The sequence below is a fragment of the Ziziphus jujuba genome, chromosome 6, assembly GCF_031755915.1.
Source record: "Ziziphus jujuba cultivar Dongzao chromosome 6, ASM3175591v1".
NCBI lineage: Eukaryota > Viridiplantae > Streptophyta > Magnoliopsida > Rosales > Rhamnaceae > Ziziphus > Ziziphus jujuba.
The window spans coordinates 7,006,249-7,023,839 of record NC_083384.1 but is presented as its reverse complement, the minus strand read 5'-3'; the positions used below and the strand labels follow the sequence as shown (position 1 = coordinate 7,023,839).

The 17,591-nt window shown below is 33.9% G+C and overlaps 2 protein-coding genes across 8 annotated transcripts; one reads left to right on the top strand and one right to left on the bottom strand.

The window, feature by feature from the left end:
- Positions 1 to 1,315: 1,315 nt before the first annotated feature.
- On the top strand, positions 1,316 to 7,853 carry LOC107431191 (disease resistance protein RPV1). 4 transcript variants are annotated; one of them, XM_025079266.3, is made up of 7 exons: positions 1,317 to 1,556; positions 1,689 to 2,111; positions 2,517 to 3,624; positions 3,732 to 4,052; positions 4,315 to 5,808; positions 5,946 to 6,526; positions 7,596 to 7,853. In XM_025079266.3, exons 2-7 carry the CDS (start codon positions 1,813 to 1,815, stop codon positions 7,597 to 7,599), a joined length of 3,807 nt encoding a protein of 1,268 aa, XP_024935034.3. In that variant the 5' UTR covers positions 1,317 to 1,556; positions 1,689 to 1,812; the 3' UTR covers positions 7,600 to 7,853. The 4 variants fall into 4 exon arrangements, with proteins under 4 accessions (XP_060673991.1, XP_024935034.3, XP_060673990.1 ...); XM_060818008.1 differs by having other exon boundaries at positions 1,316 to 2,111; positions 2,574 to 3,624; XM_060818007.1 differs by having other exon boundaries at positions 1,317 to 2,111.
- A 1,039-nt stretch (positions 7,854 to 8,892) lies between these two features.
- Positions 8,893 to 14,982, bottom strand: LOC107431192 (homeobox-leucine zipper protein ROC3). 4 transcript variants are annotated; one of them, XM_048464501.2, is made up of 12 exons: positions 14,700 to 14,843; positions 13,896 to 14,162; positions 13,643 to 13,809; positions 13,384 to 13,501; positions 12,556 to 12,744; positions 11,219 to 11,704; positions 11,006 to 11,107; positions 10,652 to 10,870; positions 10,366 to 10,534; positions 9,954 to 10,222; positions 9,758 to 9,853; positions 8,893 to 9,554 (listed from the first exon to the last, which is right to left on the bottom strand). In XM_048464501.2, exons 2-12 carry the CDS (start codon positions 14,034 to 14,036, stop codon positions 9,051 to 9,053), a joined length of 2,460 nt encoding a protein of 819 aa, XP_048320458.2. In that variant the 5' UTR covers positions 14,037 to 14,162; positions 14,700 to 14,843; the 3' UTR covers positions 8,893 to 9,050. The 4 variants fall into 4 exon arrangements, with proteins under 4 accessions (XP_048320458.2, XP_048320457.2, XP_015897558.3 ...); XM_048464500.2 differs by lacking the exon at positions 14,700 to 14,843 and adding an exon at positions 14,850 to 14,982 and having other exon boundaries at positions 8,894 to 9,554; XM_016042072.4 differs by lacking the exon at positions 14,700 to 14,843 and adding an exon at positions 14,437 to 14,590 and having other exon boundaries at positions 8,894 to 9,554.
- Between the last annotated feature and the right edge of the window lie 2,609 nt (positions 14,983 to 17,591).

The following is a 17,591-nucleotide window of genomic DNA, read 5'->3' as shown; positions in this document are numbered from 1 at the left end:
GAAAGCTTTTTCAAAATTTTAATATTTAAAAATAAAAAAGTGACATGTGGCAATAAATGTATTAATATGGTATAATACGACGGTGGTACCCAAGATTTTCTCCTTTAAGAGGGCTCTTGAATTCAATTTGCCATTATCATTTCCACCACGGATTCTCTAAAATCCTCTCTTGGATCATACGAGCATTTTTCCATGGCAATCATTACTACAAACTTAGTACCTTCTGTGACCTTCTGCCTTCTAATTTAAAGCTGATGACCTGGAAACTTTAAATGCAACCTTTTGTTTTTTTATTTCATTTTTATACTTAGCAAAACCCTAAAAGAAAAATCTAATTTTATTTTTGTATGTAATTTAATCTATTACTTATGTCGTAAATAGTCAAATTATAAGGAATTTATATTAAAAGTAAATGTAAATGGGAAACCTAGTAAAAATAAAGTTACAAGGAATTTGAGGTTTGAAAGTGACAGCACAGCTTTTAAAGATGATAAAAGATATGCCCCAAGCATCCCCTCCCCCCCAAGACTCGAACCCATCATCTACTGGCCAGGCTGTGGTGTGCTAGCCACCGAGCTCCCATGCGAGTCTCCTTTTTTTTTTGGTAATGACATGTTTCACTTTTTCAATAATCAAGAAACCGCGTTAATTTACAAGCAATTTCAATTTCAATAATCGCGCATAGGTAGCATTATCAAAGAATGCATGTTTTACTTTTATAATTTATGTATCCTTTAATAACGCATAGGTCATTTATTTCTGATTTTTAGTTTTTTCTAGCTAGTTGTTTGAATTTGTTTTATATATATATATATATATATTTCAAATAACTATAAATTTTTCACTTAAAAAAAACTATAAATTTAAAAGAAGAAGAAAAACATAAAATACAAAATTGAAAACTATTTCAAATTAATTTTAATTTAGTGTTTATTTTCTTCCCCTTCATTTAAAATTGAAGTTAATTGAGATGATTAATAAACTTTACTATTAACTAACATTGCAAACGAATTACACAAAATTAATAAAGCGGAAAAACATAAAAATAACAATGCAACTTGTGTTCTTTACATTTCGCTGGGAAAAAAAAAAGGAAAAAAAAGTTGTTTTTATTTGTTGGAAGGTGCAATGCAATGACACAGAATCTTTCAAATAATTTAAAAATTATTATTTTTCTAATGAAACTGCGTCTTTTTTTATTTATTTATTCATGTTGACTGACAAATTAACGCCGATTCCAACTCCTTCCCCTGGCTTTCCTCCAAAGCAGGTGGGAGAAAAACACGGCGTTTTTATTTTTATTTTTATTTTTTATTTTTTGGGTTATTATTCATGTTGACTGACAAATTAACGCAGATTCCAACTCCTTTCCCTCGCTTTCCTCCAAAGCAGGTGGGAGAAACACACGGCGTTTTGGGCAAGCAACAAAGCTGGTTTTGGTACTGGTGTGGGTAGGCGACCTGCCGAAGAAACAATAGGAGACGGCAAAACGGCATCGGATAACCTAGCTGCAGCAACGTCCTTGGAGGGCAAGGGTGTGAGGAGCAAAGATACATGTATTTACCAAGCTTCCATTCAATTTGTTACTAATTTATAATTACTTTTGCTTGTGGATTAAGTTTGCTGCAGATTATAGACATGGCCGCTTCATCATCTTCTTTTCAAGAAAAGTATGAGGTGTTTCTCAGTTTCAGGGGCGAGGACACCCGCGATGGTTTTACTGGACATCTTTATAATGCTCTGTGTAAAAAGCATATCAACACATTCAAGGATGATGAAAACCTGGAAAGTGGGCATAAGATATCAGAAATTATGGATGCGATTAAGGAATCTAAGATTTGTATAATAGTTTTCTCTAAAGATTTTGCGTCTTCCACATGGTGTTTAGATGAAGTGGTTCGCATACTCGAATGCAAGAGAGGTGGAAATTATATTATACCAATTTTTTTTGGCGTAGAACCATCCATTGTACGGAAACAGGAGCAGAGTTATGCAGTATCATTTGGTAAACATGAACAACGTTTTACGGACAAAATGGACATGGTACAGCATTGGAGGGATGCTCTCAATGAAGTGGCTGCTCTCAGCGGTTATGATTCAAAGAATAAAAGGTAGTTTTCTATATCATATTGATTTTATTATATGTATATTATAACTGATCACATATCTGCTAGATTTATAAGACTAAGGAGTTGAGCTTAATGTTTATCAAAATCATGCGAAAATATTGCAATCCATCAATTTGAATTAACCATATTTGATGATATTTTCTCATTTCGTTTTTTTTTTCTTTACTAAAAAATGAAATCACAATTGATAGCACTATTTCCTTTTTAATAGATCGGTAAGTGCAACTATAAAATATTGAATAGGAACCTAAATCATCTAGATATACAACTAATAAAATGTATTAAAATTAAAACCATTTATACTTATATTTATTTATTTTAAATATTATACACCTAATTTTCCTCTATTTCTAACAATTTACGTTTGCTGATTTTTTAATTATCTAGACCTGAATACAAGTTTATAGATGAAATTGTTGAAGATATTTTGTCAAAGTTGTCTAGATACCCATCAACCTATGATCATTCCAAGCGGGGCTTGATTGGAATTGAAAATCGTATTGAGGAAATTGAAGGATTATTATGCATTGACTCAATGGATGTTCGCACCATAGGTCTTTATGGCATGGGCGGTATTGGAAAGACCACCTTTTCTCTTGCTGTATTTCAAAAGTTATCTCATCATTTCGAAAGTCATTGCTTTCTTCGCAATGTTAGAGGAGAATATGAAAAGCATGGCATAATGGAATTGAGAAAGCAACTTCTTTCCCACCTGTTCTATCATGATAAAACTATTCAAAGCTTGGAATCACATCATCTGCAAGAGAGACTCTGCCGCACAAAGGTCCTTATAGTTTTAGATGATTTGGATGATGCAATATCCCAATTAAATGAATTGTTACCTAAAGGGTATAGGTTTGGTGCTGGAAGCAGAATCATTGTCACAACTAGGGATGCCCAATTGGTTAAATCAAAGACAGATAAAGTTTACGAGGTTAAGAGGTTAAATGATGTTGAATCTCTTAAGCTGTTCTGCTTACATGCTTTTGAAAATAATTGTGATCTTGAAGGATACTTGGCCTTATCAAAAAGTGCGGCCAATTATGCAGATGGCAATCCATTAGCTCTTGAAGTCTTGGGTTCTTCACTTCGCTCCAAAAGTGTAGAAGAATGGAAAAGTGCATTGGATGAGCTGCAAACAGAGCCAAACCCAAAAATTGAAAAAGTGTTGAGAATAAGTTTTGACCAATTAGGCAAAAAAGACAAAAAAGGCTTCACTCCCATCCAGGATGTGTTTCTTGACATTGCATGCTTTCATGACAATGGAGTTGATAGAAAATTTGTAGAAAGCATAACACATTATAGTGGTGCGACCAAAAAAATAAGTGATCTCATTGATAAGTGCTTAATAATTGAAGGTTACAACAGATTGTCCATGCATTCTTTAATACGACAGATGGGTCAGGCAATTGTTTGTGATGAGAACAAAGAACCAGGAAATCGTAGTAGGCTGTGGAAGGCTAAGGATGTTTGCAATGTATTGGAGAGAAATACGGTAAGTGAAAATTATTGAACACATTTATTTGTGTATATATACGAGTTAATACATTCTTTTATATATTGTATCTTATAATTAATATATCATATTGGTTTGATTTTCAGGGAAGCTGTAAAATAGAAGGCATATTATTGGACCAGTCTAAACTTCAAAAGACTGTTAAAGTGACGCGTACAGCATTCTCAAAAATGTGTCATCTACGATTTCTTAGATTTTATGAGGATGAGGCATATCATGGACGTGCTCTTGATAGTAAAATGTATCTTCCTTCTAAGGGTATTAAATATCTTTCCGACGAGCTAAGATATTTGCACTGGGATTTATACCCTTCAAAATATTTGCCTTCAAAATTTAGTCCAGAATATCTCGTTGAAATTGTTATGCGTGGGAGCCAACTCGTGGAGCTACCTTGGAATGAAGGCCAGGTATACTATCCGTAGCTTAATTTATATATATGTATATAATTACGACTTATTCATTATATTCTGCGTCTAATAAAATGTGGCTGCACGTTATGGAATGTATAACCTTGAATTATACAGCTCATCGAATCTAGTAGGACCTGCATCCCCACTTTATAAATATCAGAATATTTTGATGAAAATTACTGCATGTCTATATTGTATTATATATGCAGTAGGATTTAATTATTATTATTATTAATTTTTTTTTTTGGGTCTGTGACAGCCCCTTGGGAATTTAAAGAAAATCGATCTTAGCTATTGTAAGGGCCTTATTCAAATACAAAAGTTATGTGCGGCTACAAATCTTGAACAGATAAATCTTAGAGGTTGTTCACGTTTGGTTCAAGTTCCTTCAGGGTTTGAGAATCTGAAAAAGCTTGGGTATCTAGACTTGAGTTGCTGTGAGAAACTGAAAGATGGCTTAGAAAATCTTCCACTGAATATAGTGTGGCTATTATTGTCTGAGACGGCAATAGTTGCATTGCCCTTAGAATTTCAGCGTCTTTCGAATTTTCAAGATTTAGGTTTGAAATATTGTAAGAAGCTGGAAGATATACAAAATATTTCGAGTTCGATGTGTATAACTGAATTAAATTTGGATCGGACAGCAATTAAAACTCTACCCAAAAGCATTTGGAAGATGAGATGTCTGAAATATCTGAGTCTTGATGGTTGCCCAAACCTGGAAAAGCTTCCAGAAATCTCATATGATTGTATGAGTTCATCTCTTGAATTGTTGAAAATAAGTGGTTCTACAAGATTGAAGTCAATACCGGAAAGCATTTGGAGGAGTAGTCTGAAAGAGCTGACTCTTTCGGATTGCCCAAAACTGGAAAAGCTTCCAGAAATCTCATATGATTGTATGAGTTCATCTCTTGAATTGTTGAAAATAAGTGGTTCTACAAGATTGAAGTCAATACCGGAAAGCATTTGGAGGAGGAGTAGTCTGAAAATGCTGACTCTTTCGGATTGCCCAAACCTGGAAAAGCTTCAAGAAATCTCGGATGATTGCATTAGCTCATCTATTGAAGATTTGGTTTTAAGTGGTTGTATGAGATTGAAATCAGTACCAGAAAGCATTTGGAAGATGAATAGTCTGAAAAGGCTGACTCTTATGGATTGCCCAAACCTGGAAAAGCTTCCAGAAATTTTGGATGATTGTATGAGCTCATCTGTTCAAGAGTTGGTTATAAGACGTTGTACGAGATTGAAATTTAATCCAACGCAAAATTTGTGTGGGGCTATAAGTCTTAGACGGATGATGATGGAAGGTTGTACAAGTTTGGTTCAAGTTCCTTCATGGTTTAAGAATCTGAACCAGCTTGTGCACCTAGATTTGGGTTGCTGTAAGAATTTGAACGATGGCTTAGAAAATCTTCCATTGAATATAAGGGTGTTATCATTGTATGGGACGGCAATAGAAGGATTGCCCTCATCATTTTGGGATCTTGAGGAACTTGAATATTTAGATTTGAGTCATTGTAAGAATCTGACAGATGGCATGGAAAATCTTCCATTGAATCTCCAAACTTTATTTTTAAGTGGTTGTACGAGATTGAAATCAATACCAGTGCTTCCATCAGGTTTAAATATTTTGGATGCAAGTAACTGCACATCGCTGGAGACAATGTCAAGTTGGAGGGATCTTATGTCAAGTTGGAGGGATCTTCAACAACTTGAAGGAACAACGGAAAAGTGTGATTTTCAAAAGCGTCAGGTTGGTTGTACTTTGTGTATATATATATATATATATATTTATTTATTTAATTAATTAATTATGCATGCTCTAATAATATATGAAGTGGATGATGATTTTTTCAGTGACTTGATTTATTTATCGTCCTTGTTGTACAGGCGGTGTATCCAGGAAATGAAATCCCAGAGTGGTTCAGCCATCAAACTGATGATGGGAACTCACTCAATATCTACCTTCCTCCTAATTGGTTTTCTATTCATAATCCCCTCTTCGAATTTTTTTTTTCCCTTGTTTTTATGTTGGATGTATCTGAGCCTTACATCTTCTTAGAAATCAATTTCAAAACCAACGTGAACAGTGATGATCGTCTTCATGGTCATTATCCGATATTACATACATTATTCTGTGATGGAGGTCGGGAAATTTATGGATGTCTAATGGAACATGATCACGTCTTAATAGCGAACGCAAAATTAAATTTGAGAGATGTTTTTGGGGAGGAGTGGTCCTCTGTTTGTGGCAATGCCACCGAAGTTTCCTTCCGTGTGTCTATAAGGGGAGCTGTGGTCATCGATTGGGAGATAAAAAAGTTTGGGTTGGAGTTGGTAAATATGTGGGGTACTGCAAGTAAAAATAAAAGACTATTTAGTGAATGTAGTGGTCAACCCAATGGGTACCAAGACGAGGCGCATGATCCTCACATCAATTCCAAGAGAATTAAGGCCCAACAAATAATTAAGTAAATCATTTTTATTATATTCTCTTTATTAATTATTAACACTATCATTTCTTTTTGACAGCCTTGTATTTTACCATAATGGCTCATTCTGTTTATATTTAACAGCCTTGTATTTTACCATATTATTATTTGCTCTTTTGGTAAAATACGTTTGAAGGGATAGTTTTGTGCTTTGATCTAATCTTCTGGTAGAAGAACACTTACTCTTACTAGTGCTAAAATAGGACACTGGAGCCTAATATCTGTTTTCAACTGAATATAAGGTCGGTTTATTTTTGTTTCTCATTTGAATATTTTTCAACCAGCCACAAAAACAGAGCAATGTTGAATCACTCTGCATTTTATTGAGCTTCCTGTAACATTTTTGATCTTCAAGTCAAAAACATAAAAGGGATAAAAGAAAGATTTCAACCAATATATATACATTAAAACAGAGAGAATTGGATGCTTATATAATATACATATGTATATGTGTGTGTGTGTGTGTAAATATATATTTGATTACTTTATTCATAAGACTACAATTTTGATTTTACAATTAACTTACATAAATTACAACCCTTCTAGACTCTTTTAAGTAACGTGAAAGAGGCTGCTAAAAAGAATAATAGAGATCAAGGTTGCAGATATAGTGTCATTGCTCTGACTCCACATTTCTGTATAATTTTCGTTATAGTACTTGACAGTTTCTAATGTAGTTTTGTTTTGAGAATATATTTTGAAACTTGTATCCTACAAATTTTTGTGAGAACCCATTTTAGTTTGCTTATTTTCAGCCAAATTTTGTACTTTTGGCGAGGACTATCTCCTTTTCCTACTAGCACCAAAAATTAACAAACACTATTGAACTGCCATTGACTATTCTCTGTTTATATAATGTTTTTAGAAGAATAATATGCTTGCAATCCAACAGGGAACTAGTTTTGAATTTCATCAATTAATAAGAGCATGATGATTGGTGCATATATCGAGCTAGTCTATTTCTCTGTTTCTGGTGGTAAAGCTTTACCACTACATTGTTATGATTTTGTTTTGCTTGCTGTGATCCGACAAATTGTGTGAAATGCAGATGAAAATTTCACGAGGCCAAACACATTGATGGCTCTACTTCAAGATTCTCAAGGATTTAGAAATGCAAAATTTCAGTAAATATGCAACCGTGCCAATACAACAATGTAGAAAATTGTGCTGCTTTTGGCGTCGTTAATTTTTTTGTTTGGCTATTTTAATTTTTAATGATGGAGTTGGGTGAACAAATATTGCTTCTTAATAATTTCTTATACTATCGAATTAAGTAATGTGATTAGCCATATATACCTTTGTTCTAGTTCTAGCTGGGGTTATGCTTTTGCTGTTGTTGCATTTTTCTTCTATATACTTCAAAGGGAAGTAAAAGATGCGTGTTGTCGCTTTAAGAGTCTTTCATTTTTTATTTTATTTATTTATTTTGCTATTACATTTTTACAACTCTGTTATTAATTGTGGTGCATACCAGATATGCACTATAAAAAACATATATACATACATTTTTAATTGGTTGAGAAAATAGTTTGTTTCAGATTTTAGATTTTTCTATTAAAAAGTTATATACATGATCCACTTCAAATATTGATGATTTTTAAGTTGTATATTTATATCATATTTAAATATTATATATATGATTTTTTTTAGTTTTTATTTTTTATTTTTTTAAACAAAAAGAAGGAAAGCATATGATATGAGTAAATTCATAGTATATATATACTTCATGGACCGATAGTACATATAGAAATAGGAGAAAGGGGTGCATATAAGAAAGACGAATTGTTATTAAAGAAATATCAGAAGCATTGAATTCCATCATAAACACAAAGGACAAGCAGGAGTCAATGCCCGAACCACCACCCTTGGTCACTGTTGAGGCCCCAAAATCCATCTTCTTCCAACTTTTTCCATATACTTTTTTTGGAGCCTTAAACCACATAAACCAAAGGGTCTTATCTGGTGCGTTCTTGACTCCCTCTTAATTTTCCACACAAAAACCAGGACCCCACTTCCATTCCCTCCTGGTTTCTATCAAAATATTAACACCAATTATGCTCCACATCTTTCTCACACAATACAACACAAACTTACCAACCACGTAACACACCGAACCAACCAACCCCTTCCCAGTAGTTACAACACCTTACTTTCCCTTATTTTTACCAAAACGACAAACACAAGATACCCCTATTTCATCAAAACATTCCTATCCCCAGTAGCTTAACCAACATAATTAGCTCCTTTGATTTCCTCTGCTCCTTCAAAAAAAAAAAGACAAAACAATAACCAAAAAGAATGAAAACGATAGAGAAGTTCCTTTTACTGCCCCCCCACCTCCCCCCCCCCCCCCCCCCCCCAAAAAAAAAAAAACTAAATGCATGAGTACCCTAATTTCGAATGCATACTAAAGAAATAAATTGGTATTTTTGGGTCTAGCCAAAGGGAACAACTTAATTATCTAGGGGTGTCCACAGAGACGAAGGAGATAAATTCCAAGCGATTACTTGGGAGGAGGAGGAGCACTGTTGGGGTCAGTGCAAGAGCCTCCAACACTGCCATTATCAGTGCAAGTAGTGCTGGTGCTACCCAGGGCACTGATTATCTGCTGCACTGTATTGCACAGATGATTGTTGATTGCATTCACACTGGACAGGTTGAGCTTGGCTGATGGGATTGTGCTTGCAAGGACTTGGAGTCCCACGGTGAGCAGACAACTTGAGCTGACAGTAGCGGCAGATCCTGTGGCATCTTCCGATGATGGGACGGAGCTTCCATCGGTGGCCATGGTTGCGGTGGTGGTGGGAGTCGTTGTGACACTGGTTGATTCAACAGGGACAATGACAAAGCCTAGGGGGAGGAGAGGAATGCAGGATGGATCCTCGCCGCTCATGGCAAGTTGGATGGCATCGACGTCAATGGTGGTGTAAACTACTAGACTGCCTGATTGATCAGTGCAACTCTCCTGTAGCATCAACTCTACATGCTGAGATGAGTTGCTGGCCACCTGCATGCAATGACAGAACTCTCTGGCATTATTCATGAACTAACATATAAAATATAGAAAAAATAAACATGAAATTCAATCTTATTTTTATATCTTTAACCTTTAAACACTTGTATTATACTTAGTTACAAATCAAGGCTTAAAGAATGGTTGAGGTTAAAGTTTGCAAAAAACGTAATACAAACAGTTCAAAAAAGGCTCACATTGATGCGAAGAAGAGAGATGCAATTTCCAGGATGTGAGCCATTGGCAATGTGAGCCACTTCATGTAAAGAATTCCCGTTTGAAAGGACATCCAGCTGCACAATGCAAGATAAATGAATATAAATTGCACCCGTTTGCATACAAAAAGGAGTACTGAATGAATCACAAATAGATATAAATGAGTCAATGACCAACCTGGGATCGGCGGCGTTCATCTCTTAAGAGGTCAAAAACCTGGTAGTGAGAATATGGCAGCCAGGTAGTAGAAACAGCACTGAGAATGACCCCATTAGGCTGTCCAGACTCTGTGACTTTTCTGGTGGTTATCCTAACTGTGTCTTCAGGGGAATCAGATAGAGCAGTCCATGATTGGCTACTGGAGGTGCTCATATTAACACAAAACGTTCTTATCATCCTTTGAGCCAGTTTCATCAAGTTCCTCCGTGCTTCTGGGGAAGGTATTACTGTGACAATATTCCATAAAACAAACAGTATGTTATATTAATCCACATTCAAGCCTTATATCAAATATATAGTAGGCAACTCTCAATGATTAGTATACAAAAAGAGTTTAGTTGCAAGAAGATCAAATAGGTGTAAATTGAACCTCCAAGATCTGATATGTTCCTAGCCATGAGGCTTGCAACTCTTTCACATTGCCTCTGCAAGACTGCTAACCAGCGGTGAGCACCAAATGCCATACCACTATAGACCAAATGACTAAATGTTTGATGGATTGGCTTCTCCTCTATCTCCCCATGTTCAACCCATGTAACCTGCATATATAGAGTTATAACCCACAAAATAATTGCCTTGCTTCTAATTCATAATAGCTATGAACTAAGACTATATATTAGAGAGTAAAAAAATGTGTAATTGAAAACAGTAGGTACCCTTGAGTATCCATTGGGCATATCTTGGATAACACAGCCAGAGGGTCGTCTCCTATATCTGGGAAATGAACTAGGCTGAATATTGCTTTCATGGAAGCTATCAATTGGGAAATCAACGATTGCCCAACTTCCCTCCTCTGCATTTTGTTGGCAGTATCTAAGGAAATGAGCCTCTCTAGTTGGCACCAGAGGAGAAACCACTTGCAGTTCTGCACACATCTTCAACCGCGAAAAAAACAAGTTCAAAAACAATTACTCATATAGACCCATATATATACAAAAACACACACATACACACACACACACATACAATATGTATGGATTATCTATAATTCAATTAAAGGAGATGTGTACCAGCTGAAGTGAACCATTTGCTTGACCAGAAGCATCAGATGAGATAACTTGAACAGTCTTAGCTCTACATACAATTGAAGGAAACAAGTCCATCCATTTATTCTGTAAAATAGAAGAAAAAAATTAGAAATGAATTCTCTGAACAATAACAAAATTAGTATCATATATATAATTAATTAAGCATATCCGATATAGAAATCAAACAAGACTTACAGCATCAAGGAAAGCATCCACAAGAGTGATGCTATTCATTATAACAACGGCACTATCACGAGAGGCTTCAGTCCTAAACTCACTGGAATGCTGCTTAAGGTTCAAAGGCCATGGAAACATCCTAGCATGCTCTTCAAGGTTAAGAACTTCTCTGCCATTTTCGTTGTTCCGAATCCAAAGAGGTTGAGAAGATTGGCACATCTTAATGAGTTCATCCATGGATGACATAGCAAGATCAAGTGCAAGTGATTTTTCTTCTTCCATTAGTTGGCCAGTAGTCTCAGGGAAGTGGGAATTAGCCTCTGGTGGCAACATAGGGACAGGAACCATGTCGGAACAAGATCCCATTGGGTCCGAGAAGTGCCTGGAATAGATGTCCATGTCCAAATCCAAGGATGGAGGCATGAGAGGTGGAGCTGCTGCTGGTGTCATTGGTTGGATTGCCCGGCCAGTGTACCGCGAAGTGAGACAACAAACTTGGTCTAACTGTAAAAACACAACTCATTCTGGTATTAATTTTATATTCTTAGTTATCATAAACTTACAAGGAATTAATACTTATTGGAAATTAGTATTTAATTTCATATTCTTTGGTCCATAAATTTAGTAGCTAATATTTCATACTCTATCATTAAAGGAGTAGTAAATTTGAATTGCGGTGAGGTCGTGTACTCAACATTCATGAGTTTTAGCTCATATTATTGCAGAGCGCTTTTCTTAGCAAGGAAACCTAAACAATTTTTTTATCGTGAAATCACAAGGACCTTCCTATTACATGTAATAGGATAACAAAAGGGGCTCCTTGTTTCATGTAATTGGAGGGGTCATGGACAAAAATTTGTTCAGAATACCTTGATAAGAGAAAAATCACATATAATTATATATAAAAATTTTCTTATCAAAGAATCCTAGACAAATTTTTGTCAATGAAAACTCTTTTATCACATGTTATTGGAGGAGTCATGGACAAAAGTTAAATTGGTTCAAAGTTCCTAGATAAGAGAAAAGTTACATATAATGTTAAACAAGTTTCTTATCAAAGAACCCTAAACACATTTCTTGTCAGAGAATCCTAGACATTGTGAGGATTCCTCCGATTACATGTAATAGGCCAATAAAAGGCTCCTTATCACATGTAATTAGAGAATTTATGGACAAAAATTTATTCAAAATTCTTGGATGAGAGAAAATCACATAAAATTATGCGTAAAAATTTTCTTTGGTACAAAGCTTAATTTGTTTTGCAGAATACCCGTTATAACAAAAAATAAAATCAGAAAAATGAATTAATCAGTCATGGTTTTCCATAGACAAAATTGTGTGATAGAAAAAATTACCTCTTCTCTAAGTCGAGCATTCTCAAGTCTAAGTTGTTGTTCGTCCAAGCCAATGTCTCCCACCATGGCAGGACCTCCACAGTTAGGGCATATAACATTACGAAGTGCCGCTTGTAACCTGTAGTTCTCATTTTTCAAGCTCTCGTTTTCTGCTCTAAGTATCACATTATCGGACCGATCTTGTTGTGCCTATACATATATATAGATCATAAAGCCATCATAAACCATCTTCATCACACACATTTATGTGTATATATATATATGTACATATATTTATATAGATTCAAGAGAAACCCATAAGATTAATGGAACTTGAAATTAATCATGAACAACACCACCACCGCAACCCTAAAAGGCATAGCATTTAATTTCTGTGGAATGGTTGGGAAGCACAAGATTAGATATGGGGTTTATTGCTCTATCACAGTGCAAACATTAATGAAATTCAGAGAGAGAGAGAGAGAGAAAGAAGAAGAGTATTAAATTAAAGACTATAATAAGCTGTAGTGTGAACCAAAAAGTAAATAAGAATTTCTTCCCTTTTTTTTTTTTTTTTTTTTTTCTTCCCCTTCCTTTCACTGAAAGGTTGTAATTGCACCCAAAGTTTTCGACCAAAAAAAAAAAAAAAAAAAAAATTGAAATATTTGAGGAGAGTTAAAATAACAACGCGTTTCCTTGGGATTTGTGAAAAAAAAAAAAAAAAAGATTAGCGGTCTATCAGTTAGAGAGCTAGTTATGGAGCTCGTCTTTTAGGGTTTACTATTAAAGAGTTACCCAAAAAAAAAAAAAGGGGTCAAAGAGAGAGTGAATGCTTGCTAACGTGCGCACCTTCATCTGGGTTCGTCGGTTTTGGAACCAGAACTTGACCTGCCTTGGTTTGAGACCCAGTTCTTGACTCAGTTTCAGCCTTTGCTTGTCATCTGGGTGTGGACATTCCTTAAACAATCTGTCATGCACAAACAAAAATTAATCAGTAACTGAAATTTTTATTCTACTAAGCATAGTCGCTCAGTTTATGCTAGGCGGTTAACTGATATTTAATTACATATAATTTATGTTAGAAAGAGAAAGGAAATGAAAGAATTACGATTCCATTTCTTGGATCTGGCGAGCAGTGTGGCGGTGATAGCGTTTCTTCTTAGGAGGTTGTTGTTCACTTTCTTGTTCGTTTCCAGACTTTTCTTCAAGCTGTTCACTTCCGGAACCACTCTCCATGATCTCTTCCTTTCCTTTCAGAAGCCCGTTTTCTTCCTTCTGTTTTTTTTTTTTTTCAAAAATCATTTTTGGTAATATTATCCAAAACTAAAAATGAAGGAAAATTAAGAAAAAAAACTACTTACAGGAATGATGGAAGCTGAGAAGGATTGGAAAGGCATGGTAGACATGAAGTTGAAGTTAGGGTTTTGGATCGGAGACGAAAACAGTGTATCAGAAGGAACGTTCCCTCCCATGGTTGACATTACTTGGCAATCCCCATACATTCTCGCTTTCACTTTCTTCCAAAAATTTATATATGTTTATAATAATTCTCTTATGTGGAAAAAAGAGGCTCCAGAATATTTGTCAGCTAGGGTTTGCTTTTGCTCTTTTCTTCACTGGAGCTTGACCTGTTGTTTATTTATCAGCACAAAAATGGTGTCAAAAATATTTCATGAGATCCATTTTAAGCCAAAAACAAAACCAACAAGTAAGCCAAAAAAAACTTTTCAGTCCAAAACTAAGCATGCAGGTCATATGGTACAGAAAATCCGTTTTTTAATTTCCTCATTTTCAGTGCTTCGAAATACAAAGAAACAATTAAGAAAAAAAAAACAATTGTGAAGAAGATGATGAAAAAGTTAGTAGTAATATTATTTGTGTAAGACTAAAAATTAACTTCACCTTCTCATCTCTATCAAGTCAAAGAAAAACAAGAAAACATATTAAAACGGCCGGGCACCATTAAAGCTCCCAAAGAGGGAGGACAAAAAAAAAAAAGAAGCATATCAATAAAAGCAGTACCAGTAATATTTGAGACCAAATTAAAATGAAATTAAATGAAAGTTTGAAGGAATTTATTGAAACAAGATGAAAATGAATTTAAAGAGTGTGTGTGTGGCAAAAAAGAGAGAGAGATAGAGAAACAGAAAAAAGAGAGTAAATACCATCACTCTCATGCAACTCTAGTGTCGGTGTGTTTTGTAAAAATGAAGCACTACAAGCTCTCAAATTTTAGAACACAAACAAAATTTAAAACAAAAAAAGGCAAAAAAAAAACTGAAACAAAACAAAAACAAAAATAAAAATCTCTTCACTCTTTTTCAGAGTCTTTGAAGCTTTTGATCTTCTTCTATCCAAACTCTCTCTCTCTCTCTCTCTCTCTCTCTCTCTCACTCTCTGACTTCCCTTTTGTTTTCTTTTTCCTTCTTATTTTGTGTGTGTGTGTGTGATTTCGTTTCACACTATTTCGCAATAAATCCGTAATTTATTGAATGACTGAGGGGTTTGGTAAACGCGGGGTTTGACAGAAACCGATCAACTCCACTTAACTCGTAGGCTGTTTTCGTACACGTGTCCATTCCTCACTGGATAAGTAGAGCGTTTCTCTCAGACGGTCTAAACCCCAAAGTCAAACTTTTTTCTTCCTCTATTATCCCCATTCACGTCATGTTACGCGTGCATAACACGTGGTTTTCCGATTGGTCCGTGTATTCTACCCCTGAATTCTTTTCTTTTTCCTTTTTTTTTTATTTTTTATGAAGGTGGAAATTATTTTCCTTGATTGTTTTACCGAGATGGTAAATTGATTTGGGGGATGAGAAATTGACTTTGAAAATGAGAGGAACGAGGGGGTTTACAATGACAGAAATCTAGAGAGATCATATAGGGATGTTTTTGAAGAGTCAATGGATCACAGCCGTCCACTTATGGAGATTAATGGGTCCCACATAGAATCTATAATTTTTGTCTACCCTTATTCTAACAGTAGATGGTAGGAAGTCACCTTGATGGGATTAAATTTACGTGGGATTGACTCCATGTAATTTTTTATCCAAGGGTGTCAATTTCACTTTTAGCCTCGATCAAAGGGTCAACACCATCCATGAAAAAAGTTTAAAAAAAAATTAACCAAATTGAGTTCTGTTATTGCTTATTAGACATTGTGAATATTTTTATTTTCTATTAGTTGACAAATTAACAACATTACAATATGATAGTCCATTGATTTTAAAATTTGTATAAAAATTTATTTGCACCCAAAAAAAAAAGTTATATGAATGAAATTAGTATTATATGTTGTTAAAAAAAATGTATTTTCTTGTTTCTTTTTAAAAAATTAAATTACAATGAGGAAAATTGATATGGAAATAAAGCACGTGTGATGAATAGAGACTAATTAGTGGTCTAGAGTGGAAACGATTGATGAAGAGAGTTATTAGAGGGTGAGGAATTTCACACGTGCGCTTCAATTTTGTGAACACATGAGTCTTGTTTTCTCTTGGCAGAGATTTAAAGTTTAGAGCGAGCGGATGAGATTTTATGCTTAATAATAAATAAATTAAAAAGAAAAATCATAATAAAGCTACTAATATCGTTGATACAAATTTATTATTTTTATTTGAAACTGACTTTTCACAGGAAGAAAAATTAGTTAGTTATTATTGCCCTTTAATAAGTTGAAATTTCATTTCAACCTTTGAAATTTAAAAATTATCATCAAAAATTATTATCAATTAAATTGTTCAGAAAAAATATTAATTTATTATTTTAGTTGCTTCCTAAATAATTAAAGAGAGTCACCACAACTCGATTTATATATCTTGTTGTTTTATTACCTACAATTTCGTCAAACTAAAATTTTAGTTATAAAATGTCACTAAATAGAAATTATAATCATTAATCACGAAAAAACAATTAATTTAATAACTATTATCATTTTGAATTTCTTTACCTTTTAGTTGGTAAATGATTAAGACTGAATATTGATAATAAGAACAGAAAAAATAAATAAATAAAAGATTTTTATTTGGAAGGGAAAATAATAAAGAAAAAAGAAAGAAAAAGAAAGTGGTTGGGGATGTGGTTCTTTTTCATTAATTTCCAACCTAGAGTTGTCTATGGCCCGTGGAAAAAACAAGGATATACCTTTTTTTTTTCTTTTTAATTTTTGAATTTGAAATCCCAAGGATACCTAATAACACATTGATTGCGTAGAATCAGAATTAAATGAAGAGAGATCAAAGAGAAATTATGTGTAGTTGGGAAATCTACTAGTAACAAACACTATATGGTACACACTGTTTGCTTTCGATAGTTTCTTAATTAAACCTAGCTCTATCTAGATAGTTTATTAATTAGACCTAGCTCTATCTATAGCTATTGATTAATATACTATAAAGTACTCCAGTAGAAAATCAAATGACAAATTTTTCGTTCTTTGCTTTCTCGTTTTCACAAAGTGAGAGAAGCTTTGTACTGTTTGATACTTTAATATTTTTAAGGATTTTCTAATTAAATAGCAAGCCTTAACTGATCAGAACTGCAACTCAACAAAAATTCTGCTACATTATATATGCTTATAAGGATATCATTTAATTTATACATATCATTATAATTTCTGGCAAAGTTTAAAGAACCGAACAAATTAATATATTTTGTGTATTGAATTTTGGATCTGTAATTTATATATAACTCATTCATAAAAGTTTATTCTTTCTCCGAAAGTTAATAAAAAGTTGAAAGTGCAAAACTGTAGTCACATTTAATAAGGAACCAAAACCCCATTTTGGTATATTTGATTCCGTTTAATTCAAAGTGTTATAAATTATATTGCTTCGGACATAGCAAAAAACCCAATAAAAATGCAAGATATCTATATTGTCCTTTTACTTTATTTTATTTTATGGATTAAAATAGATTTATTTAATTTTTTTAGTTAATTAAAATACCTAATAATTTTTTTGGTTTTACTATTTGATTTGACTTTTCATGCTAGCTTTTGATAAAACATTTGGTTTGAATAGATACGAGAGTATATATATGTTTAGGAAGTTGAT

Excerpts from the sequence above, each read along its gene's own strand:
- LOC107431191 (XM_060818007.1), top strand. The coding sequence starts at position 1,639 with ATGGCCGCTTCATCATCTTCTTTTCAAGAAAAGTATGAGGTGTTTCTC. Across the intron at positions 4,053-4,314 it reads TACCTTGGAATGAAGGCCAG|CCCCTTGGGAATTTAAAGAA; the intron begins GTATACTATCCG and ends GGTCTGTGACAG. Across the intron at positions 5,809-5,945 it reads GTGATTTTCAAAAGCGTCAG|GCGGTGTATCCAGGAAATGA; the intron begins GTTGGTTGTACT and ends CTTGTTGTACAG.
- LOC107431192 (XM_048464500.2), bottom strand. The coding sequence starts at position 14,036 with ATGTATGGGGATTGCCAAGTAATGTCAACCATGGGAGGGAACGTTCCT. Across the intron at positions 11,705-12,555 it reads ATGCTCGACTTAGAGAAGAG|TTAGACCAAGTTTGTTGTCT; the intron begins GTAATTTTTTCT and ends GTGTTTTTACAG. Across the intron at positions 10,223-10,365 it reads GAACATATCAGATCTTGGAG|TAATACCTTCCCCAGAAGCA; the intron begins GTTCAATTTACA and ends ATATTGTCACAG.